This window comes from Schistocerca cancellata, chromosome 12, assembly GCF_023864275.1.
Source record: "Schistocerca cancellata isolate TAMUIC-IGC-003103 chromosome 12, iqSchCanc2.1, whole genome shotgun sequence".
In the NCBI taxonomy this organism is placed as follows: domain Eukaryota; kingdom Metazoa; phylum Arthropoda; class Insecta; order Orthoptera; family Acrididae; genus Schistocerca; species Schistocerca cancellata.
In genome coordinates this window covers 159,499,406-159,526,467 of record NC_064637.1, presented here as the reverse complement: position 1 = coordinate 159,526,467, position 27,062 = coordinate 159,499,406, and the positions used below count along the sequence as shown (strand labels likewise).

General features: G+C 41.3%; 1 protein-coding gene across 1 annotated transcript in view; it reads left to right on the top strand.

Moving 5' to 3' along the window:
• LOC126109548 (uncharacterized) overlaps positions 1-27,062 on the top strand; it is a 358,294-nt gene that overhangs the window by 297,595 nt on the left and 33,637 nt on the right. The window contains 7 exon segments of the mRNA XM_049914564.1: positions 2,821-3,014; positions 6,251-6,538; positions 6,540-6,548; positions 9,764-9,884; positions 14,372-14,620; positions 19,222-19,327; positions 26,327-26,756. Of these exon segments, the coding sequence (XP_049770521.1) occupies positions 2,821-3,014; positions 6,251-6,538; positions 6,540-6,548; positions 9,764-9,884; positions 14,372-14,620; positions 19,222-19,327; positions 26,327-26,756 (1,397 nt within the window).

The following is a 27,062-nucleotide window of genomic DNA, read 5'->3' as shown; positions in this document are numbered from 1 at the left end:
TATTTGCGAGGATTTATTAGTGTTTATTCAAACTAGTTGTCTCACCCAGTCTTCTTTTAAGTGATCAGTTGGTCACATTTTTTGTAGTTTAATACATTAATACTTGTAAATAATTAATTTACTTGCTCTGTGAGCAAATGCGAGAACTTTTGTGCTTTCTAGGTGGAAATGTTAAGTTATTTAATTTACAGTAGTATAAATTGTTGTGCCCCCTTGTATCATAAAAATCATTAATGTCATAAAAAATGTAAGTAGTAAGGATAGTCCCTATGGTTGCTATTGACTGTAAAACAATACCTCGCAAAGTTAAGGACATACTGGATGATGAACTGGAGATATCATTCCAGCTCTTGTGATGTGGGTGAATGAGACAAAGAAAATGGTATTGCAGAAGGTAATTAACATAAAAAAATCCAAGCATTTCAGTCAGGGTAAGTGTATTCGTATTTATTTTACAGTAGGTTTAGCTTGATAATACAATAGAACATGTAATGTACTGTATTTCAAAAGGGGCGCAGAGAGAAAAGGTAGTAAAATAAGTTCAAAAGTTGAGGAGAATTAGCACTGAAATTGGGGATATTTCAATCAGTTTGATGCTATCCAAAGGAGGGGGGATAAAATCTTTGGCAGCTGTCCTGATTTAAATTTCTCGTGATTTCTGTCAATAATTTCTGGCAGTAACTGACATGGTCTTCCAAGAAGGCCACAAATTCATTCATTCGCTCCCTCCCTCCCCATCTTCCCTCCCTACCTCCCTCCCCATCTTCCCTCCCTCCCTCCCTCTCCCTTCCCATCTTCCCTCAATCTCCCTCCACACTCACTCCCGTTTTCAAAACTATCAAGTTGCGTCAGGGCTCTAATTCCACATTACACTGTTCGTTCCTCGCAATTAGCAGGATGAATTAGTTCTCATGTTGATGTACAGAACAACACAGTGTTTAGTAACTCCCCAAGGAGGAATCCAAAGCTGTGCCCCATCTCTGTTGATTGTTAATTTGACAAATCATTGAATGCTTATCTTACATTCTACTGGATTACTAACTGATATGTACTGAAATTTCACAATGCTGAATACAGTAAATTGTGTGCTGATTTTATTAGGTTGGTGCATAACTTAATAGCATTTTTGTTTTGCATGTTGGTATTCCGACTGCTGTGGATTTATTTTTCATTTATCATATCTTACTTTTAGTTCACTGTGCTGCTCTTTGAGTTTACATATTGTCATTTGGAGATAGTGAATGGAGCTGTGGATACTAGAAAATGGGAGACAAGTGGAGAAATTGGAACATTTCTGACATATTCTTCTGTTTGAGTTCAGTAAAGGGACGACAGAAGTGGGTGCAGCCAGAAACATTTGCACATATAATGTGATAATACCATTGGACAGAGCACGGCAAGGAAATCAATCATTTTAAGGAGGATCATATTGACATTAGTGACTCTCCTTGTTCAGGAAGACCTTCAGAGTTTGAAGAAGATGGTTTAAACACATTAATTCACAGTTATCCACGTCTTTGTACTCGAGAACTGCCAAATACGATAAACTGTGGTCATTCCACCATTGTGTGACAGTTGCATGCAACAGGGAAGGTTGAAAAATCGGATGTGTGGGTACTGCATGCTCTAAGCCAAAATCACAAAAAACACCAGGTGGCAAGATGTGCATCTCTGCTTGCTCGTCATCAATTGCCTTCTGAGCAATACCGACCATTTGTATCCTGTATTGTCACTGGTGATGAGAATTGGTGTCTTAATGCTAACATAAGGAAAGAAACAAATGATTGAGACCGAACAAAGCAGCAATTCCCCGCACAGAGACTTCTGTGCATCCACAAAAGGTAACGTTACGCATTTGGTGGAACAGCGATTGGGTGGTGTACAACAAATTGTTTCCCTGAAGTGTAAGTATCACTGCTGACATTTATTGTCAACAACTGAAATGCCTTAGAGGTGCGGTTCTAGGCGCTTCAGTCCGGAACCGCGCTGCTGCTATGGTCGCAGGTTCGAATCCTACCTTGGGCATGGATGTGTGTGATGCCCTTAGGTTAGTTAGGTTTATGTAGTTCTAAGCCTAGGGGTCTGATGACCTCAGATGTTAAGTCCCATAGCGCTTAGACCATTTGAGCCTTAGAAGTGCAATCCGAGAACAGTGACCAGCAAGACGGCTTGGAGTGATGCTACTCCACAGTAACGCCTGCCCACATTCTACTAGTTACAGGAATTTGGTTGGAAAGTCATTCCACACCCACTTTATTCACCTGGTTCCGTGCCCTCAGATTTTCACCTTCTCCTCTCTCTGTCGAACAACTTTCGAGGGACTTCCTTTGCGGATGAAAATGTCCTCCAAACAGGGCTCAGTGAGTTTTTCACCTCAAAATCACGTGATTTCTACAGTTGTGGAATCGAAAAGTTACCGCAGCACTGACATTATTGTAAAGAGTGAAGGAGAATATATTGTTGATGACTGAAGTCTCCATTTTATGTATCTGTGATGTTTAAAACTTACAGAAAAATGCTATGAACTTATGCATCAACCCAATAGTTTATTATAGGTAAGTTAAAAATACTCTTTGGAACAACGATCAGGATATTTATTTACAGAAGGCGATAGGAACAGTCCTGTTACTTACTAGGTATTTTAGAAAGCTAGAAAGTGTTTTTATTCTTTCCTTTTCAGTTTTCATGAGATTCCATTACTTACTCACAGACCACGTTTGGTTCCCAGATAACAGGCAGCAAGTGGCAAAATGTTCACCAGTAAGCAGTCTAGTGTTGTTTTTGTTTTTATACCAACACACACTGGCACTCTGTCCACAGGAGTGGATGCCGGCACAGATTCGAGCTACGAGGAGCCGCGGCCGCCCACGCCGCCCCTCCCCCGCAGTGCGGCGGCAGACGCCGTTCTGGGCCTCGACGGCCTGCTGAATGTGAGCGGCCTGTCGTCAGTGCTCGGGTCGGCAGAGAATCTCGAGGGCTGGGGAGACGACGACATGAAGAGGCTGAGGATGCAGGTGTGTACCTTGTGGAGGGTCAGGGAGCGACCAGCTTGAGATGCCACGTTTCTTCCTGTCTCGCATTTGCTTACATTTGTGTAATGTGTGGGTTGCTATTGTAGATTGTTTTAATGCCCTCAGTAGCTGTTCCACAGCACATTGTTTGTGTACAGAAGTAGTACATGGTTTAGTGTACCACATGCCATTTTTCATTTCATTGGCACAGCTCTAGAATGTTGTTCACAATTACGAAATCTGTATTTTGTATACTTTACAATACTGCCTAAACTTATTGTAAAAGAGAATGAGAGCTATGTTAGAACCACAACAGCATGGTTCTAGGGATAACAAAGACACAGTTGACAATATTTTTCCACTGTGAGAAATAATAGAAAAATTATTGGGAGAAAGGAAAAGACTTACCAATAGTGCTCCTAGATTAGGGGAAGGTATATGGCAAGACGCTGAGGTATAAAATATGGGACTGCTTAACAAAATTGAAAGTCTGCAACCATCCACTTACAGAAATTCATATGCTGTGTTAAAAGTGTTAGAGCATCGTACTCATGGGTGGAAAGTCAGGGTGGTTTTGAATGGGGGCGGGGGGGGGGGGGGCTGTAATAAGCATTTGCCAATACTTATCACACTCATCAATACTGTAATGAAGAACATAAAGAAAATGGGAAAAGAACAACTAATCTCATGATGATGATGATGATGATGATGATGATAACTAATAAATCACTTTGTCAAAATTTAACATACACAAACTACTGAGAAAATCTAATTTGCCGACTATCATCACAGCATTTATTTATTGGCATTAAATCATGTAAAATGAAATGATAAGAGACATCTCATAGTGGACAAGAATGGAACATTATATTCTAGTGCAAAGGTCTAAAACTCTAAGGCTTTTTCTGACAGGCATCAGGCAGGAAATTGGAAATATCTAAATATCCTTGCTGACTAAATATTAGTGATGAACAGTTTTTACCTCAATCAGGATTCGAAGTAGCTACCTATCATATTGAGTGCCACCACACAGCTGTGCATTGGAGGCCTCACCTCCAGAAGTGGGCTAAGTGACAGCTACTATGGAGAAAACAAAGTAACTTTTTTCTGCTATTGTGTAGTATTAGAGGAAAAGTGCTAAAGAAAGCAGAAAGTTTCAAGTACCTGGGAGCATGATAGAAGAGAGTAGGAGGAATGATAAGGAGGTTTGCAAAAGGGGAAGCAAAGCACGTCGTCCTGCAGACTAAGAATCCTGATGTGGAGCAAGTATTGAAGAGGAAGGGTGGGTGTGACAGCCACCCTAAGGCTTGGCAGTTTTATTTAGCTGTTTTAGTTCATCTAGGTACTCCAAAATCACAGGGCGTACAGTCAGACTATCCTCCTATCTGCCTGATTTTGTCACGTTCTTGTTGGATGGAAGGGCAGCACCCAAATAATCAGTAATGAGAAAAATACCCTAGTTTCCATTGTGCCCTATGCGGTGGGGCTTGAAGGCCACATAGGTACAAAGGTCTAAACAAATTGAGAAGACCAGTTTTAACTTTGAAAAAGTGCATTGAGAGGCAAAGGGACTTACGTTATGAATTACTATGTTGAGAGTGAAAAATTAATTACGTAATATAAGTATTATTTGTTTGTTCAAGAAAAATTCATAATTACTGCCGAGAAAACTGAAAATGATTCAAAAGTGTTAAGGTGCAGTTTTCGTTATAATAGCCTCTTTCATACTCACATATAGCCACACTCAGTTTGTGGACCCACTTTGCATATTCTGGGCACTTGACCACCCAACCTCTGTGTCCAAAACCTTTCCTGGAAGTGAGCAGTCCACCCCTTTCCAGCCATTCTGGTCTCCTTATTAAAATTACAAGTAAGATTATTACTCTCGGACAGATCAGATACTGCGCATCATAGATATTTAACAGTTGTACTGAAAGATCTTGTTTCCGGCAACGTGAGAGACCGTAAATTCCCATTTTTTGTTTTGAGGTAAAAAATGCCTTCTTGTTATCAGTATTCACTATTTGCCCATGTAAATAATAGTAAAAATGGAATAAAAAAACTATTAATTCAGCATGAATATCTTGGCCACTGGCTGGCCGTTGTGCCCTCATAGACAACATTACACAGAAGTTTTCCTTAGTCGGTGATGGCCTCCAACAAAGCAACGTCGATATGGTAATTTGTTGCTAAGTAACCACTCTTTCAACACAGTTGCATTAGAAAAACCTAATTTTTTATGACAATTTGTAATAATTAGATGAAATGAGAATTTGCCTTCGACCAGAGGGTCACAAAACTATACCAAACTTGACTGTTAGGCTGTGTAACATCCTGGTTTCTTCAGATGACCAAGTGTTAATGAGGCATTTGGACTAAGACCCTTATTCAGTTTCCCTTATTTCACCTATTCTTTCCATACATGTTTGTTGTGTGCAGTTTCCTTTCTACACATCATGCACTAAGACGTAGGCATCTGTTCTCAGTTGGGTGTTGCTGTTTCTCTAGTGTCCGAAATTCTCTTTACATGAAACCCACACACGCACTTCGCAAGAGTACGATAGATCCAAGTTTTCAAACTGTGGTGCAGAATCTCTGGACAATCATATAGAGACATACAGTGATCAGCACAGAGTAGCATAGCAGTCATAGACTAAAAGAAATTTGATGTTAGAGCTTTCTGAGCAAGGAAAGTACACAGTACAAGTTCCAATACCAGATTCACAAGTAAACAGCTGAAGAACATCCCAAACAGTTTGTCATCTTTATCCACAAGTCTATACAACAGATCACAGAAGCCACAAGAGTGCCAGTTACCTAAAGAAATTAACTACATGTAAATTAATTTACAGAACTTTTTCTAATTCTCTCTCTCTCTCTCTCTCTCTCTCTCTCTCTCTCTCTCTCTCTCTCCCCCCCCCTCTCCCTCCCCCCTCTCCCTCCCTCCCTCCCTCTCCCCCTCTCCCTCCTCCCCCCCTCTCTCTCTCCCTCCCTCCCTCTCCCCCTCCCCCTCTCCCTCCTCTCTCTCTCTCTCTCTCTCTCTCTCTCTCTCTCTCTCTCTCTCTCTCTCTCTCTTTTCCCTCTCCTGCATCCCTCCTTCCCTCCCTTTTCCCTCTCCTGCATCCCTCCCTCCCTCCTTTTTACCCTCTCCTGCATCCCTCCCTCCCCCCTCCCCTCCCTCCCTCCCTCCCTCTATCTCCGAGAATAGATTTAAACAAAGAGTTGTGTATCTCGTACAGGTGAGCAAGTTCCTGTGCGGACAGCGCAGCAATGTGATGGCCGACGTCTGCAACGGAGGGGCGCCGCACAACACCCCGGAGCACAGGCACCTGCAAGGTGGCGTGGGGGTGGGAGCAGCCGGAGCTCCGCGCGGGAGTGGCGGCAGCTGCGACTGCTCGGGCGGCTCAGCATCCTCCTCGGGTCGATCCTCGTCCGGCAGCAACAGCGGCCGCAAGACTGTCAGCTTCCGGCTGAGCCTGCCGACGCCCCCCGAACTCTCCGTCTGCTGCGTTGCAGCACCAGCAGCGGCTCTGCCAGGTAACCCCGATGTCTCGTTGCAGTGTTCTACCCGACAGAAACAGTTTCTGACGTGTTGTCGTAAGTGGTGGTCTCGAAAGTGTGACCGTATGAGGTATCGTTTAAAATTTGTGACTGTACGGAGGGACTTGTACGTGTACATTTACATCTATACTCTGCATACCACCATGAGGTGCGTGGCAGGGGGTATGTCCCGTTATACCGGTTACTCGAGTTCCTTTCCGTTCACGTATGAGGTGCAGGAATAACGTTTGATTGCCTCTGTGCGTGCAGTAATTACTCTAATCGTACCCTCACAATCCCTACATGAAATGTATGGGGTGCAGTATATTCCAAGAGTTATAGTTTACACCAGTTCTTGAAACTTTATTAATGGTTGTTCTCGGGATAGTTTACTTCTGTCTTGAAGAGTCTTCCAGTTCAGTTCCTTCAGTGCCTCTGTAACACTCTCCCACAGATCAAACAAACCTGTGAGCATTCATGTTGCCCTTCTCTGTATACATTCAGTATATCCTGTTAGTCCTATTTGGTATGAGTCTCACACATTTGAGCAATATTCTAGAAACGGTTGCACGAGTGATTTGTAGGCAACCTCCTTTGAAGAGTGATTGCTCTTCGCCAGTATTGTGCCAATAAACTGAACTCTACCATCTGCTTTACCCACAACTGAGCCTAAGTGATATTCCATTTCATATCTGTACAGAGTTACACGCAGATATTTGTATGAGTTGGCAAATTCCAACAATGACTCATTGATATGGTAATCACAACAAGGTTTTTTTTCTCTCTCTCTCTTTTTGTGGAGTATGTAATTTTACATTTGTGAACACTTAAAGAAAGTTGGCAATCTTTGCACCAGTTTGAAACCTTATCAATATCTGACTGAATATGTATGCAGCTTCTTTCACACAGTACTTCATCACAGATAACAGCATCACCTGCAAAAAGTCTGAGGTTACTATTAATATTATCTGCGAGGAGATTAATATACAACGTGAACAGCGACGGTCCCCATCTGGGATATAGTGTCGTTGACAGAGATAGAAGTTAATTCCGGTGTGCCCAGGAAAATGGATTGGGGCTGTTGCTGTTTATTAATAACCTGTCAATATTGATAGTAATCTCAAGACTGTTTGCAGATGATGCACATATCTATAAGGATATCGGTCCATGAAGTTCAAGTAAAAATGAATTTCAAAAATACCTTCTCGGTTCACAAGCCGTGTCACTTTGATTAAAACACTCGAGCTCTCGATAGCTGTCTCTGCCATCATCATCAGGAGTTAAAAAATTACCAACTGCCGGAGCTGGCATTGTTTTCTGCTGGTATAGGTGCAGTAGCATTTTCGGGAACCTTACAGAGAGGGCTGAAGTGACCCATGCATGGAAGGCAAGTTGGGCAGCTCGTAGCAGCTCTGCATACCAGAGTCCTTTATGAACTTCCTTGTCTTTGTGATAATGGTCTGTGTTGGACTGCAAGAAGTAGTGGTGAAGAAATTAATGCCTACAGATTGGCAAAATATCTGGAATTGTTGTTAGCACACAAATTGGGATACTGCAAACATCAAATTATTAACTTGCAGTCTCAAGTTGAGACCCTCAGGAAAATAAAGACAGACCAAAACAACATAACGGTTAGTGTGGACATTGTCACTTTTTACAAGGGTGCTGGTTCAAAACACGTAAGTGTGCTGGTACAAAACATGCTTGATCTTTTGGTCCAACAGTTTCCACCTGAGATTGTCAAGGTGTTCCACCATGCTTTAACAATAACCTAATTACTGTACTGCAACTAATATGATGAGATGATGGATAGCATAGCTGTGGACTCTCAATTGTCCTTGACCTTCACGGAGCACTTTCAGGAGTAAGCTCTGAACTCTGTGGGGCTAGGATACATTGGATACGATGATGGATAGCATAGCTGTGGACTCTCAATTGTCTTTGACCTTTACGGAGCACTTTCAGGAGTAAGCTCTGAACTCTGTGGGGGTTAGGATATGTTGGCAACACCTTCCTTACATGGCTTCATGGTGAAAATGTACTGCAGCAGTTTGTCGACCAGTTGGAGCCAACCTGACATTAAATTTACTGTCAAGATGCAGAGGGATGGGAAGCTTCTGTTCTTGGAGGTTTTATCTGAGCGGAAGACATTCGACGTACAGGATATATATGCACACTTACCGATACTTGAATGCCAAGTTCTCACCACCTTGTAAAGAAGGAAGTGGTCCTGGACACTTTAGTACACAGAGCAAAGAGATTTCTGATAACGACCATCTAGAGTCTGAATTTGAGTATTTGAAGCACACCTTCATTGCCTGTTTCCGTCAGGAGGACAGTTTTGACTGGTTCCCATGTCCTGCAGAATGGTGTGTTACATTGCTTATGGCTGTTATCCAAGAGTGTGTAAGATCATCATGCACATGGGATTGTGCCCAGTTTTTTTGCCTATGCGAGAGTGCTTAGCACTCCATACAGTGTCTGACATGTTGCAAGTTCTGTGATTATTGGTCTGAAGATGGCCATGGAACTGGCTGAAACTGGTTATCTGTATAACAAAACTTGGGATCCGGGCGATGTCAAGTAAGCATAACAATATTATTTTATTGAAGCATGCCACTGTGAAAGACTCGGAGGACAAAAATTAATTTTCTAAATCATGAAAACTAGATGGACACTAGGAAAGACAGACATAACCAAGATCATATGACTTAAGAGTGCATATCAGTATTTATTTTAATTGGCCCTCTGGAGCAGATACAATACTTCAGTGTGTTTTTCGTGGCTGTGTGTTATGTTGCATTTCAATCTTTAATTAACTGAACACCGAAAATCTTAGCTGGTGTGTACTGGTACTTCAAAGATACATGATGTGCATTTAATGACCGATTTTCAAGTACGTACATATACATTATGTACTTTGAGTATTGTGATGCACTGTTATTCATATGTCCAGCACTTTTGTATAAAACTTTGAATGATGTTTTCTTTATCTGTTTGAGAGATATACTGAAATGACGTGTAGATCGAAAGTGATTTTAACTGAAGCTAATTCATTCCATTCTGTTTTCAGAATGACTTTCTATAAACACTGAATAGCCATTTCTCATACCCTCTTATAGTGAACTTATGTTGTAATTGAGTTTTTGTGCCTTAGTACCAGTGTAAGTGATATTCAGAATGTTGCACATTGCTCCTTCCTCTTCTTACAGGGGAAGCTGGAAGACAATGAATCTAGTCCGTGTGAGAAGGCTGTGAGGCCGGCATCTCTCCTGACACATGTGCACAGCCCATCTGTGCCTCTGGCAGCAATCGACATTGCACAAAAGAGGGGTAAGTTTCCAATACAGTTGTGCACGAATTGTTTTGATGAAGTGGTAGTTAAGAGGAAGAACAGGGGTGGCGATTGATCCACAGGTGATGTAGTCTCCTGTGGTAGTTGGGTCAGATGTTATCTTTCATACAATACACTCTTTACAATAGAACAGACACAATCAATGTTCAGTCGTTTGTTTGCAAAGCTGCCTTAGTGCCATTAGTTGTACTTGTGCTGATTTTATGAATTTTTGGATGAGATTCTTATTAACTGTGGTTTTCAGTTGCACGAGCTGAGCATAAATGACACAAGTCCAAATAAACGTGACCACCCAAATGCCTAAAACTCTTTGCCCAGGTCCTAACATCTGTGAGATCCACATTCAACTCTCTGCAGTGTCCTCACAGCTAGCCACAATCTCACCCTCCTTAATCTCCGAATGTAAAGTTAATATCAACGTAATAAAAAATAAATAAAACAAAAAAAAAGAAACCCAAGCGAACAAAAAGTTACAGCAGAAATAGTTCACATCTCTCATAAGAAAAATCTGCATTTCATGTGAGACAATTGCTTGTGTTCGAAAGCAGTTATTTTACAAAGTATGAAAACTACAAAACAAAAAGATTAATGGCATAATAATGCATCAGTGTTTTTTATAAGAGAAGTTACAGTGTGACCAGTAACCTATGACTAGATGAGAGTAAATACAGATTTTGACCAGAAAAATAAATAGCAGTAAGTAATAATTTTTATTGTAAAAATTATGGCATGAACAATTTTCTAATCTGTAAATACTGTATATAAAAACTGCAAAAGTTCAGTCGATGTGTGTGTTCCCAATAAACTACACTCCCTACTAGATGAACTCTTCTTAATCCTCGATTTGACACCAACATCTACTAAATCACTACTCCGACAACTTGCAGTTACAACCAGATTTTATTACACATTGTATACAGGGTGTTACAAAAAGTTACGGCCAAACTTTCAGGAAACATTCCTCACACACAAATAAAGAAAGGATGTTACGTGGACATGTGTCCGGAAACGCTTAATTTCCATGTTAGAGCTCATTTTAGTTTCGTCAGTATGTACTGTACTTCCTCGATTCGCCGGCAGTTGGCCCAGTTGAAGGAAGGTAATGTTGACTTCGGTGCTTCTTTTGATATTCAACTCATTGCTCTACAGTACTAGCATCAAGCACATCAGTACGTAGCATCAACAGGTTAGTGTTCATCACGAACGTGGTTTTGCAGCCAGTGCAATGTTTACAAATGCGGAATTGGCAGATGCCCATTTGATGTATGGATTAGCATGGGGCAATAGCCGTGGCGCGGTACGTTTGTATCAAGACGGATTTCCAGAACGAAGGTGTCCCGACAGGAAGACGTTCGAAGCAATTGATCGGCGTCTTAGGGAGCACGGAGCATTCCAGCCTATGACTTGCGACTGGGGAAGACCTAGAACGACGAGGACACCTGCAATGGACGAGGCAATTCTTTGTGCAGTTGACGATAACCCTAATGTCAGCGTCAGAGAAGTTGTTGCTGTACAAAGTAACGTTGGCCACGTCACTGTATGGAGAGTGCTACGGAGAACCAGTTGTTTCCGTACCATGTACAGCAGCTGGCCTCCACGGGTACACTTCTACGATTGGTTCATCCAACAATGTGTCAATCCTCATTTCAGTGCAGATGTTCTCTTTACGGATGAGGCTTCATTCCAACGTGATCAAATTGTAAATTTTCACAATCAACGTGTGTGGGCTGACGAGAATCCGCACGCAATTGTGCAATCACGTCATCAGCACAGATTTTCTGTGAACGTTTGGGCAGGCATTGTTGGTGATGTCTTGATTGGGCCCCATGTTCTTACACCTACGCTCAATGGAGCACGTTATCATGATTTCATTCGGGATACTCTTCCTGTGCTGCTAGAACATGCGCCTTTACAAGAACGACACAACATGTGGTTCATGCACGATGGAGCTCCTGCACATTTCAGTCAAAGTGTTCGTACGCTTCTCAACAACAGATTCGGTGAACGACGGATTGGTAGAGGCGGACCAATTCCAGGGCCTCCGCGCTCTCCTGAACTCAACCCTGTTGACTTTCATTTATGGGGGCATTTGAAAGCTCTTGTCTACGCAACCCCGGTACCAAATGTAGAGACTCTTCGTGCTCGTATTGTGGACGGCTGTGATACAATATGCCATTCTCCAGGGCTGCATCAGCGCATCAGGGATTCCATGCGACGGAGGGTGGATGCATGTATCCTCGCTAACAGAGGACATTTTGAACATTTCCTGTAACAAAGTGTTTGAAGTCACGCTGGTACGTTCTGTTGCTGTGTGTTTCAATTCCATGGTTAATGTGATTTGAAGAGAAGTAATAAAATGAGCTCTAACATGGAAATTAAGCGTTTCCGGACACATGTCCACATAACATATTTTCTTTATTTGTGTGTGAGGAATGTTTCCTGAAAGTATGGCCGTACCTTTTTGTAACACCCTGTATACATATGACTGGATTTCATCATAGTACCTCCTTTTTTTTCTCCGCACTGTGCAGTGCTAAGTTTAAGATGACTGCAGAGGCCTATCACCCTGTTTCATGTAAAGTTCAAGATCTTGGTCATATTGTTATTCACATTTACTTTCAGTGTTGTATCCTTTAACACAACTATTCTACTTGGCGTATCACAGGTGCCCAATTCATTTAGTGCTTTATACAGTGCTGACATGTCAACAGACTTGTGGTGGAGCAAATTAAACTATTTTGTTTTCGTCGTATGATTGTCTTGTAAGTTGAAGATTTCATAATAGGGTAACTAAATAGTGTAAAACATTAACAGTTAGCTTTATAATCCATAAATAACTGCTGTGGTTTGGCAGAGGTACTGTAGTAGTCTCGTGAAGGTATTAATAATGGGGATGTAATGCGCGGTGGTAGAGGTAATGTGGTTCCAGTTTTAACTTTAGCTTCAGCAAAAGCCTCAGTTATGTGTTGTTGGGGCTCCACAAAATAAACTGTTAAGTGATGTATTTACACATCTTATAAAGTGTGCCATTGCCGGGGACTCTGAATTTCTATTCTGCAGCCGGCCGATGTGGCTCTGTGGTTCTAGGCGCTTCAGTCTGGAACCGTGTGACCGCAACGGTCGCAGGTTCGAATCCTGCCTCGGGCACGGATGTGTGTGGTGTCCTTAGGTTAGTTAGGTTTAAGTAGTTCTAAGTTCTAGGGGACTGATGACCACAGATGTTAAGTCCCATAGTGCTCAGAGCCATTTGAACCATTTTTTTCTGGTCTGCAGGAAGACAATTGGACTTCGGTAGAAATTAATTAAATCTTCACATCTAGCTGATACAGAATTCTTCATTGCAGGAAACATCCGGTTGGGTTATGTTTTCTTCTGGTACTAAGATTGGTTTGTTAAGAGATAGTTCACATCATATGCACAGTGTTAATAAAGAACCTAGTGTGAGAAAAATTGTTTGTTTGCTCTCTACCGTGACACTGAGGCACGAATAAAACACGTTAGTCCGAGGCTAGTCATTTTTTCTCAAACAAACTTGAGAGATAATTCTGCAAATGTCTCTGGAAAATAAAGATGGAAGCTGAAGTAATGAATTAAAATTTATGCCAAGGCTGGGACTTGAACCCGGGTGTCCTGCTTACTAGGCAGATATGCTATTGACTACACAATCCTCACATTGTGGCTAACATAGCTGCACGGATTACCCTAGCCCAGTGACCTCCCCAACACAAACCTCAGTTCACACCTCAGCCCATCTCGGTTTTCCCCATTTTAAATTGTCAGTGTTGCCGAGGCTCTCTGATTTTTGAATATCTCCCCAACTTGGTATGTAGTGGCGAAATCCTGCCTGTACCTCAGACTCGGGTGATCTGCCGATCTGACGGAATTTAATTTTTCTCGGTGACAAATAGAGTTTCGACTTTATCGGAGAGAGCCTCGGCAATACTGACAATTTGAGAAGGGGAGAACTGAGGTGGGCCGAGGTGTGAATTGAAGTTCGTGTCCGGGAGGGCATCGGATGAGGGTAATCGTTGGTGCTGTGTTAGTCACAGTGTCAGGGTAGTGTAGTGAATAGCATATCTGTCATGTAAGCAGATGACCCTAGTTCAAAGATTTTAATTCGGTACTTCAGCTTCTATCCTCACTGGAGATACAGTCGAGACTCGGTACGTCTCCAGGAAAATGTAACTGGAAAAACATTATTACGGCATCTAAAGGCTGCTATACTTAATTCTTCGAATGGTAAACAGTAAATGAAAATGATTAATGATAGCAAATAGCCATCGGGTGATGTTACGATCTGATAGGCTGGTGGAAAAGAATTGGACTAAACTGTTCCCTACTGCACTCAGCTTGAGGAATCCTGTTATGTGAAAAGTGGAAGTGTGTTAAAATATGTCGGAAGCAATGTATCTAGTTACTAACAGACTGCAGTGAAAAGCCAATAGTAATTATCGTCTCGTCGCAGAGCTGGTGACGGCGGTGGGGGACGCGGTGGAGCAGGTGGTGAGCCACTTCTCGGCGGCGGAGAACCGGCAGCACTGCTGCGCGCTGGGCGACTCGGTGCGCACGCCGGCGGTGGCGCGCATCGCGCTCGGCAAGCTCTGCCCCGCGCTCTACGCCGCCCTCTGCGACGGCCTGCGGCCCGAGCTGGACACCGCGTTCGGCCCGATCCCCAACTCCCTCTGGCAGGTCGTCGAGGCTTCCGCCCAGAAAGGTGAGGCCGACGGTACTCCCGTCGCTGGCTGCTTTTATTTTTGTGCGCGTGTCGTGTCGCGTGAACACGTTCGGTAGAAATTTTTCTTGTTACCGTCAGTCTGTTTCTTCTGTGAGAATACGTTACTGCCGGATAAAGGGGACACTCGGTACTGCCGGCACGGACGTCGCGTTACTTACGTCTTGCTCGAGGATTGAGGCGAGGCTTCGACCGTATAAATGTGACCTGTCAATTGAGCTGAGACTTTGCAGCAATACAAATGGGTTGCTTGCTAATTTGTCCATCCTCGGAACGATAACTTGCACCAGAGGGTCTGATTTCAAATGAAGTGCCCTAGTTTTTCCTTTTGCAGGTGTGTGTGTGGGGGGGGGGGGGGGGGGGGGGGGAAATCCGATTCCTTTTAATTTTCTTTTTCTTATCTTGAAGGGTATATTTACTCCTATAAAATATACTACGCTAATTTCAAACAGTGGAAACTCCAGGTAGGAATATCAACAATGTAGAAAAAGAAAGGTTGCTGCTTACCTTATAGAAGACATGTCGAGCTGCAGACAGGCACAATTACAAGACACTTAAATAGAGCTTTTAGCCACAGCCTTTATCACAGTGCGAGATGGTGGCGGCGGCAGTCGTGTGTGTGTGAGGTGTGCCTGCTTGTGTGTATGAATGGTGTGTGTTTCTCTTTTGCTGATTAAGGCTGTGGCCAAAAACTCTATGTAAGGTCTCTTTTTTAATTGTGCATGTTTGCAACTTAACGTGTCTTCTGTACAGCAAATAGCAGTCTGTCTTTTCCTACATTGTTGATATCATTGTGGTAATTTTTTAGATATATTCCATATGCTTCTCAAGTGTCTTATGAATATTAGTTTTCTTTCTGTACTTTTCGATATTTTTGTTATACTACTATGTATCGTGGAATATTGTCATTTGATATATAAAATCAGTCCGCTATTGCAGGATGTGTCGTCGTTGCACGGCAAAAACTCTGGTCACATTAGACTTGTAAATTATCATCACAGGTTTAGATGCGCATATTTGCTGTAGCATTTAATATCATTGCTTGGAGACCAAACAAGTGAAGCATTTAGACACGTCATATCTTGTAAAACAAATTTCTATAACCGAGATCTAAGGTGGATCATCAGTGACTGGAACATATCAAGCTAACTTAAACACATGGGCATTTTACTTTACTTTACATTGTGATTTTTAAAACCTAAAAATGATCTGTGAGTGCTGCATATGCAGATGTGGCCATGTGCATAAGGTGCTTTTTGATAGTAAATGTTTTATTTCTGACAGACCTTCATATAATGTGCTGCCTTTTATCCACTAATATGACAACTTGGCATAAGGTTGCAACTCACAGTGAACAAGCTTTGTTACAAAAAAAATTAAGACCAGAAGATGACAGTAAAATCTGTCAGAACTGGTTGTTGAAAATAAAGAAGTATTTATTAGATCTCGGTCATAGAAAGCTTTTTACCAACTAAAACAATCGCTCCTCATTGCTTGATGTGCGAAAATTCAAACATGACACATTTCTTTGTTTGTAATAGTATTTGAACAGTACACTCACCACATAGAGCAGGCACTGAGTCACAGGCAGCCTTAATAAAAAGGTCTGCTAAAATATTAAAGCTTTTGGACAAAGCCATTTTTCTGAAGTAGAAAGTAGGCACATGTTCACACAAGCTCAACTTGCAGAGGACCAAAGTCTTTGGTTGCTGGAACCCCAGTGTACGGAGACTGTTGCCGTATGTATGTTTTGTGCTTGTAGCGAGCAGAGCCAGCAACACATGACAACATCGACAGCTGCTCTGTAGAGCCCACAGCTCTGAATAATACTCTCTGCTTTCTAAAGTCTGCCAGTTTCATCTTTGCATTCTAAAGTCTGCCAGTTTCATCTTTGCATTCTAAAGTCTGCCAGTTTCATCTTTGCATTCTAAAGTCTGCCAGTTTCATCTTTGCATTCTAAAGTCTGCCAGTTTCATCTTTGCATTCTAAAGTCTGCCAGTTTCATCTTTGCATTCTAAAGTCTGCCAGTTTCATCTTTGCATTCTAAAGTCTGCCAGTTTCATCTTTGCATTCTAAAGTCTGCCAGTTTCATCTTTGCATTCTAAAGTCTGCCAGTTTCATCTTTGCATTCTAAAGTCTGCCAGTTTCATCTTTGCATTCTAAAGTCTGCCAGTTTCATCTTTGCATTCTAAAGTCTGCCAGTTTCATCTTTGCATTCTAAAGTCTGCCAGTTTCATCTTTGCATTCTAAAGTCTGCCAGTTTCATCTTTACATGGAATTAACTCGCAGCTGATTTTTTTTTCTTCTCTAACTCAAATGTATCACCACATTTCAGGAATGAGGTGTGGGTATTGTTAGAACAATAATGAAATATAATACATCACAGTTTGTTATTTACAGCATTATATTTTAAATTGGTGATTTTACATCTAGATTCATTCCAAATTTTGTATTGACAGTTTATCACAAGGCTTTTAAGACATTCTTTACAATTTTGTATAAGCAAAATTCAGCTAATACTTTCATTATTCATTAAATATAATTTGGAAGCTGTTGAAACGATGAGTGCTTTTCTTTAAAACGATGAGTGTTTTTCGTTAAGAAGGAACCATTGATGAAATATGAAATGTTAAAAGCTTTTCATCCTAAATCAATGTAAGTATGAAAAAATACAAATGGTGTAGGTTGTTCACCAACCGATTGCATTACAGTATCCAACTGACTGACCTCTCGAGGTCATTTTGACCTTCTCTCTCCGAATCCTTCTGCTGTGGCAGTACCCAGCAATTGCTTAAACTGAGAGAGGTCCTCTTGTCTGTATTGGCGTCTGATGTGATGCTACTATATCAATATATCTTGCCTCTGTTGGCCACCAGTGATGTTATGTAGTCCCCTTGCTGACCTACCATTCCTTTTTTCTCTCTCACACCTTATGCTCTGTATTTCTTTTGAAATGCTGTCTCAACATCGTTATTATCCTAAACTTATAATAGTACAATGTAGGCTTTCATAAGTGGTATGTGCATTTTTGGATAGCCTTGAACCCTGGCCTAATGCCAAAAATCAAAAATTGTTGTCGTTTTCCATTTTATGTACAATATTTCTGAGGCTCTAAGCAGATTCAGAAGGATGTAGGGTGCAGTGTGTACTGGGAGATAAAGCATCTTGCACAGGATAGAGTAGCATGGAGAGCTGCATCAAACCAGTCTCAGGACTGAAGACCACAACAACAACAATCTCTGAGGCCACCCCAATCATTTTCAGGTGCTCAAAGTTGTGCGATTACACATGCTCATTGCAGACTCCAGTTCCTGACACCCTTCCATGCTCGTCTGTTTCTCTGAGTCCACATTGGTATTTTGTGAAATACCCATTTGGCATTGTCAGCTGTTATGGATTTAATGGCCAATGAGATCTAAATAAATTGAGGGCCAGACCCCTAGCCAAGAATCACTTATCTACACTATGATGGACTAATATTGTGAAAGATCGGTTGACTCCTATGAAAATGTTCGCATCCAGTGTATTTTATTTTCCTCACATCAGCATAGGTAGTCTTATTTGTAATGGTAACGGTGATCTAGGTCTCCAAAAGACAGATATCTACCTCATTCTGTGTGAATATGGCACATCTTATGTTGAGCAGAGTATTAGAACAGTCGAGAAGAGATGCGAAAAACAATAGCAACACACCCGACTAAAAACAACTGATCCAATCAGCTGTTGACAAGCACTGCCTCGAATATAATCATGAAATGAAGTGCAATGACACTAGTATTGTGGTGCAAATGCCAAGATTCTGGAACTGTGTAATTGAGGAGCCTACCAAAATAAAGATGTCAGGAAACCTAATAAAATGGGCAATTTTAGAAGCTGACTATCAACAGCCATCAAGTAACGTATAAAATGGATGTTAGACCATCAGCTGCTTTTATTTTAGACCCAAACATGGACCAGTCCCAGTCGTGGACCATCTCCACGGATAAGGATTAAAATGGTTTAAGCCACAATATTACATTTGTCATTATTTAAATGATGTGTGTAGCATGTCATGAATATCAGTATACAACACAGGACCTATAGTCGTGATCTCTCCACTACTGCTCTGTGAACACTTGGTATTAGTATGTTTGCTTCTAAAAGCCTTGTGTCATATATTGACATTTGTGACATGCTCCAGACCTTGTTTAAGTAATGACAAATGTAATGTTGTGGCTTAAACCATTTTAATCCTTATCTGGGGAGATGGTCCACGACTGAGACTGGTCCGTGCTAAAATAAAAGCAGCTGATGGTCAAACATGCATTTTATGTAATAAAATAGGGATGGAGGTTTCAATTTAAACAAGGCTTGTGGTCTGGCACTCAATGTAATGAAATAAGTAGGGAAACAGTGAGAGAAGCCTGAGAAATTTGAAACTTAGCATGCAGTTGTCTATTTTGGTCACACTTAAATTAGGGTGCCTTATCTTATTGTGTACTACTTGTTTTATTTCTGAATAGACATTAACATTTGTATATAAGGTAGAATGACACATCATTTTCTATGTCATAGACAATGCTAGTGTGTTCCTCTCTTTGCAGATCCAATGACAAAGTCTCTAAATGAACTGGTACTACGCATCAACAGTGAAGATGTTTTCACAGAGGGGATAATGAAGTTCAACGCTTTTGTGTTGGGGCTACTTAAGTAAGTGATATTTATGCTTTGTTACAAGTTTGTGGTTTTATTAATTGCTCATAGTTGTGGTTCAGTCATATAAATTTTTTTAAAGGTTGTCATGATAATCTTTGACTACAAAATTATTTATTGTATATAATAGAGGGAAACATTCCACGTGGGAAAAATATATCTAAAAACAAAGATGATGAGACTTACCAAACAAAAGCGCTGGCAGGTCGATAGACACACAACCAACCACAAACATACACACAAAATTCAAGCTTTCGCAACAAACGGTTGCTTCGTCAGGAAAGAGGGAAGGAGAGGGAAAGACGAAAGGATGTGGGTTTTAAGGGAGAGGGTAAGGAGTCATTCCAATCCCGGGAGCGGAAAGACTTACCTTAGGGGGAAAAAAGGACAGGTATACACTCGCGCGCGCGCGCACACACACACACATATCCATCCGCACATACACAGACATGCTTGTGTCTGTGTATGTGCGGATGGATATGTGTGTGTGTGTGTGTGTGTGTGTGTGTGTGTGTGTGTGTGTGTGTGTGTGTGTGCGCGAGTGTATACCTGTCCTTTTTTCCCCCTAAGGTAAGTCTTTCCGTTCCCGGGATTGGAATGACTCCTTACCCTCTCCCTTAAAACCCACATCCTTTCGTCTTTCCCTCTCCTTCCCTCTTTCCTGACGAAGCAAACGTTTGTTGCGAAAGCTTGAATTTTGTCTGTATGTTTGTGTTTGTTTGTGTGTCTTATCGACCTGCCAGCGCTATTGTTTGGTAAGTCTCATCATCTTTGTTTTTAGATATAAATTATTTATTGTCATTTATACAGTATTCGTGAGTAGTGGTTTGTGTAATTCATGTAAAAGATGATAGCAATGGTAATAGTAAATACTCAACACACTGTCATGTTTATGACACATATACTTATGAGTATGGTGATGAAAGTTTTGGTAGAGTGTAAATAATTTAGGAGTGAAGGAGACCACTTGCCAAACAGCAAGTTTTTCGTTCTTTTTTTATGTGCCTGTTGACAGCGCTTCCACTGATAGGTGAGTGGCCTCTGTTACTCATAAATTATTTATGTATATATGTGACAGATATTTGTTAAAGTTTTCACATGTGCTGAAGCCCAGTTTTGCAGTATTCCACTTGATAATGGCTACACAGCTGAAATTGTAATAGTAAATTACATAAATAAATAATTTTACATTCAAAAGCAATTGTGATGTTTCTTAAAAATTGTGGTTTGTCAAAGTATAAAGAATTATAACACTGACTTTTTTCCCCGCATCTTGAACATTCCAGTTCAGTAGGCCCAAATTGTCACTTGTGATGTCAACATACACTGAGAGTAGGACATTATTAAAAAAAATGAAATACAAATTGTACAGAGTGCATTTAGCAGTAGCACTCGGTCTATTGATACATTCGTGTTTTCAAAAATTTGTTCAGAGTAGAAAATAGTCAAGATATAGATTATATTTCTTCTTCTTCTTGTAAAATTGCTATTCCAGTGAGGCAGATGGGAGAGATTTTTGTAGCATTTGGAGGGTGGGAAAGATACTGGTGGAAGTAAAGTTGTGAGGACAGGTCGTGAGTCGTGCCTGGAGAGCTAAGTTGGTTTGGGTTTGTGTACCAGACTGGCACACTGTTTCAGTACATATTTGCCTCATTGCAAATGATTCAGAGTGAGATTTTCCAGTATAGAGAAAGTGTCTCCAACAAACTTCCGTCTGATGTAAGTAAAGCAAAGCTGTCCACAACATAAAGGTTGGGCTGAACACTATATGCTTTATTGAGCATAGTACTATAAGAAGTAGTCTGTCTTTGCATTCTTCCAATATCTGAACTGACTAATCCAGCCAGTTATGGGGGCTTTTGACAAGCCTTCTAATTCCACATTGGAAGCAGCTTTGCAGCATTGTGCACACTTACTCTCCCACAACATCCATAATCTCATTGTCTGACAAAAAATTGATTCATACAGGAGAACCTTCATCAGCCCAAAATGGTGAAAAATAACTCTTGAGTTTGGTCAGGATTGCATATTGGCTGCTCCAGCAGCTCAAAACTGTGACTTTGAATGAGGGCAGGCAATATACTGAAGCAAAATCACACCTGAAAGATTCCCTCTTCTCTTCTCTTCCCTTCTGTTTTGATTTTTTGCCATGCAACTGAGAAAGTCTTCTCCTTCCTCTTCAAAATGTCTAAATGTGATTTTCTCATCTCCAAGTGTCCCTGTTTGTGCTTGTCTGTTGACACACTACCTTATGGTAGTTTGGAGAATTGTGGACCACTGCAATTGCTGAACTATTGCTAATGTTCAACTCGAGTGCAGTATCTTCCAGTCTGGCATAATGATTGTAACAAATCATTCACTGTGCTGTCTCGATGTTCCTGTCTGTTGTCAAAATAAATGGTGTTCCCTGAATGCTCTTTTCATAGGCAGGTATGCTTCCACTTTGAAAGTGACTTACTCATTCGTAAATTTTACATTCTTTGAGAATGCAGCTGCATTCTGCAAAGTAAGTTTACAGTTCTAGTCCTTTCAGAGCACAGGAAACAAATGACGAACCCCCCCCCCCCCCTGCCAAATTGCTTCCTCAGCACATACGGACAGCAGGGCAGTCACAATAAAATGCTCTGAACTCACAACAAATAGAGCTATTCACTGAATCTACACAGCCAACAGGCTGGAACAACAGAGAGAGTAAGGTATTTCATTTCACGGTTGAATCAGTGCGGTCAACCTATGGAGCAGAAAGAAAACATACATTTGCTTACTGGCTTGTGCTCTATGGCGAAGTACTTGAGTAGGCCATTTATTTTGTAGTATCTGTTGGATGGCCTCTCTCTGAGGACGGGCTGTGAGCATCTCACCTGCTAATCGGTGTCGGCAGTAAAACCGTCTCTGCTGACTGGAGCACTTGTTCCACTGCAGGATTAGTCACTGTCTGTGACAGTGTAGTTGATGTAAGGATTGATTGCTAGAAGCTATAAATGTTGCACCATCTCTTTCGGCACCCAACTGACCTAAATACAGGACCCAGACTTCAATGAAACCACAGCCTGCCTCACATGTCACAGCCTGCTAATGGTGCCGAGGTTTCACGTAACTGTGCTCTGGACAGTTTGTCACCGTGCTGTTTGTGTTAGTAATGTTCACTGGCATCTGGGTAATGGATACTTTGTACACAGTATTTGTTGTGGTTTACTCATAAGAATGATAGGTATATCTTGGTAAATACTGCTCAACTATGCTGTATTGTTTAGACTGCACTATTCACAATTTTAAAATCTTCTTTTGGAGCAACCAGCGCCCTGTCCATTCTGGGTATGTTAAATCTTTTTGGTAATTACTTTACTACAAATTGTATTTAAATTACTACAGTTTATTTAATCATTTTTTATCTGGCACCATTCACTTCTTTATCTGCAGAAATGTTCATTAATGTGACAAACAACGATTTGCGTGGCAGTTGGGAATCCACGTTAAACTGCCAGTCCACCTATAACCAGCTGTGTAAGTCAGATAGAAAGTCATCAGTGCCATAAGATATCCAGTAGGACAGCATTGAGTATTCTAATAATCCTTTGGGTTGATGACAACTTAATTTTTCTTAATATCCATTACTACATGTCTATCAACCAGATCTACATCTACATGGATACACAACCTGTTGATAGTAATCAAAATTTGAGATAGTTTATCCTTCAGTTATAAAATTGACTTCACCATGTTATTTCTGATGCAACAGCCAGGCTCATATGACTCAGTTACTATATACATTAGGTTACACATATTCCATATTTGTAGCTCCACAGGTCTCTGTATACCTGACTCAGGTGCAATCCTCATAAAAATTGTGGCACCCATGTGCAACAGTGTCATTAATGCTAGGTGTTCCCCCAGCCTTATGCCTGGTGTCATGCAGCCTGGCACAATTTCTTTTCACTAAACTCTTCATGTCAGTGTAGCTCTTGCACCCTACATCCTCAGTTATTTGTTGGATATATTCCAGTCTGTTTTTCCATACAGTGTATTCCAGTCTGTTTTTCCATACAGTGTTTGCTATGTATGACTCCCTCTAATACTGTGGAAATTATTCCCAGATGTTTTCACACACATCCTATCATCCTGTCCCTTCTTCAAATCAGTGTTTTCCAGATATTTGTTTCTTCGTTGATTCTGTAGAGAACCACCTCATTTCTTATCTTACCAATCTGCCCAGTTTTCAGCATATGCCTGTATCCCTATATCACAAATACTTCAATATCTGTCTCTCTTGTCTTTCCCACAGTCCGTAATTCACTACTGTAAAATGCTGTGCTTGGAAAGTATGTACCCAGAAATTTCTTCATCAAACTAAGGCTTATATTTCATACTATAAGACTTATTTTTGTGATGAATGCTTCTTTGCTCTGTAGGCTATCTTTGCTTCATCTATACTGTTGTTTTGCTTCCAAGGTAGTTGAATTCCTTCACTACTTCTACTACTAATTTCCCAAATATTGATGTTCAGTTTATTGTTAACCTCATTTTTGCTCTCCTCACAACTTTCATCTTTCTGTGGTAACTTATAGCTTTTTTAGAATTTCTGACATCATACTCCATTTTACATGTCAAACATTTTTTACAGGTCAAATAACATGGAATGGCTTTATGTTTTCTAAAGCCAAACTGATGGTCATCTAACGAATCCTCAGTTTTCTTTCTCATTCTTCTGTAGATTTTACTTGTCAGCGATCTTGATGCAAGAGGTGTTAAGCTTATTGTGTCATAATTCTCACATTTATCTACTTGTGATATTTTTGGGATTGTGTAGATGATGTTCTTCTGAACGTTCATCTCCATCTTTGGCATGTCTCCAGTCTCATAGGCTCTACTCACTAACGTGAATGATGCGATTGACATTTCCCAAGTCGATTTCAGAAATTCCTAAGGAACATTATCTATCCTGTCTGTATTGTTTATTCCCAAGTCTCCAAAAGTTTAGTCAAGTTCATGACTAATGCTACATCTCCTATGTCTTTAAAATAATATATAATGCCACATTTGACACATCAGCGTAAACTCATTTCCCTCATAGTGGTCTTCAACCCATTCTGTACATCTGTCACCTGTCTCTTGAGTTTAATAGTAGAATTGTTTTTTTGCTGTCTTAGTGTTGATGCCTTTGCTTCTAATTTCACTGTCTTTCTGAAGAACTTTACCTTTTACCGTATTTACTCGAATCTAAGGCGCACCTGAGAAAGGAGACTCGAAATCAAGAAAAAAAAAAAAAAAAAAAAAAAAAAAAAAAAAAAAAAAAAAAAAAAAAAAATCCCGAATCCAAGCCGCACCTGAAATTTGAGACTCGAAATTCAAGTGGAGAGAAAAGTTTTAGGCCGCACCTCCAAATCGAAACAAAGTTGGTCCATTGTAATATGAGAGACAATTTAGGTCGAATGAATGACGATACAGCTACAGTAGTTTGGTTCCAGTCGTAAGCGTAGCAGTTAAGCTTTACCAGGTAGCCATTGCTATGTGTCAGGCGCTTCGTCCGTATTTATACGGGTACCCTTCCTTTTTCACGTGCTTTGTCTGGTTTGAATTGATTGCTTATTTTTCTTTGATCTGATAAGTGCTGTTCTTTTTGTTATAGGTGTTTACGTCACTCTAAGCTGAAAATGCATTACTGTACTGTGTCATACATTGTTTGTCGCATTCTGATAATGAGTGTTTACGGCCTGTCGCTGCTCGCGGCATGGCTGGCTTTTGTGCGCGCTACCACCGCTTACTATTTAAAAAAAAAAAAAGAGAGGAATTGTCTCATAAGCGAAATAATGGTAAGAGACTGCTATTTGTTGTTACTTACATTGCAGCTTTCTTTGATAATGATCAACAAGAACCAAATAATAGACTGCGTATGATAGAAGATGTTGTGAACGAGAGTTTAGCGAAAAATTTTCTCCGTTTGAAAATCTTTGCAGACGCCTCTTTTGTACATTACATTCTGCACAGAAACTAGAGTCATCTTAGATTTAAAAATCTTGTCAATTGCTGTGCTTCATTTCTGACTGTATCACTATTAGGCATAAGAATAGTACGAATATGAATGTGACATGATATGTATATTCTTCCACATTTGCTGTTGTCTCACTCTAGTTTTGTAGTTTATTAGCCAGGCAGGATTTAAATGAGATAGCAGCAAGCACGAAAGAATACATTGCAAAAATGTTTATATTTGTATTATTCTTATGGTGAAGAGAATACTGCATGTGATTCACAATTCATAAAAGTTCCTATTAGCAACCATCTCTTCTCACAGGTAGGAAAAAATTCAGAATGTAGAGTTGGCCATATTTACAAACATCCCAGTCTTGCCAGCCAGATTTTCGTAGTACATTGAAATGCTGCTACATTCAAAGATGAACAATACAGAATTTGTATTTACTTCGTTGGATAATGTATGAAAATGCAGTGGTCGAAACTCGGGACGGAGGAAAACGCTCGTCTTCCACCTTTTTTTACTGACGCAGAGGTTTTGGCGCCAGTATTTATCTTTGTGCCTGCAAAGCGTGCCTGTTTGGCGCTACATATATTCGACAGCAGAAATTAGTTGTGGTGACACCTACAAACATTTTTCAGAACTTCCACTTACTTTGCACTCGATTCTAAGCTGCAGGTGGTTTTTTGGATTACAAAAACCGTAAAAAAGTGCGGCTTAGATTCGAGTAAATACGGTAGATTTCTTCACATTTTTCGTGCAGTCCTATCAATTTATCTTTCGAGCACTTCGTATTGATCTGATTCCTAAACTACTAGGAATTCTTCATTCATTTTTATTTTTCCTAGACATATTTGTATATTCTTTAAACACCTGACACGTTATTAGGAATTCAATTCCATCGGACAGTATTCTGTGTCGGGATTACTTTCGAGCCCTTTACGTACCATAGACTCGTAACTTCTACTGCTGATTTTTTTCACACACATACTGCGATTTACTTAAGTAAACTGGCGCGTGTACAGCGTACGGTCCCTGGACGCGTGGGTGGGGTACCTGCGGACGCGCGAGTCGGTCCTGCGGCGGTACTACCAGGAGGAGTGCGGGCTGCTGCCACTGGGGAACCTGGGCGGGCCGGCATGGCGCGGGCTGGCGGACCAGCTGGTGGCATGCCTGCAGCCGCTGGCACTGCTGCCGTTCCGTCTCGACCTGCTGCACCAGCCGCGACAGCTCGCCGCCCGTCTGTCCCTCTCGCCGCCGGCAGAGACGCCGCGGCCCACACGGGGACCGGCGCGGGCGGGCGCCGCGGCTGTCGCCGGCATCCCGGCAGGCGCGCCCGGCTGGAGCCTGCGCGGGCTCGTCAGGTCGATACACTCGTCCCTGTCGCAGCCGTCGCCCCGACAGGGCGGCGGAGAGGAGGAGTCCCAGCTGCCGGATGTGGTCGGCTCCTCTCAGGTGAGTGCTCTGCGCTTCTGCGCCCGTGGTTTTCTCGTTTCATGTGGAGTAGTGCAATGCTCAATGCACTGGATTGTCATTTGGCAGGAATGGGCTTTGCATCTGTACCTAGCCCTCCAGTTTTTGCATTTTTGCAGTTTCTGTAAGTCAGTGTTCCAGGATCCACAGTGACAAGAGTGTGCCAACACTACGAAATTTCAGGCATTACCCCTCACCACGAGCAACACGGTGGCTGACGGCCTCCGCTTAATGACCGAGTGTGGCAGTGTTTGCGTAGAGTTGTTAGTGCTAACAGTAAGCAACACT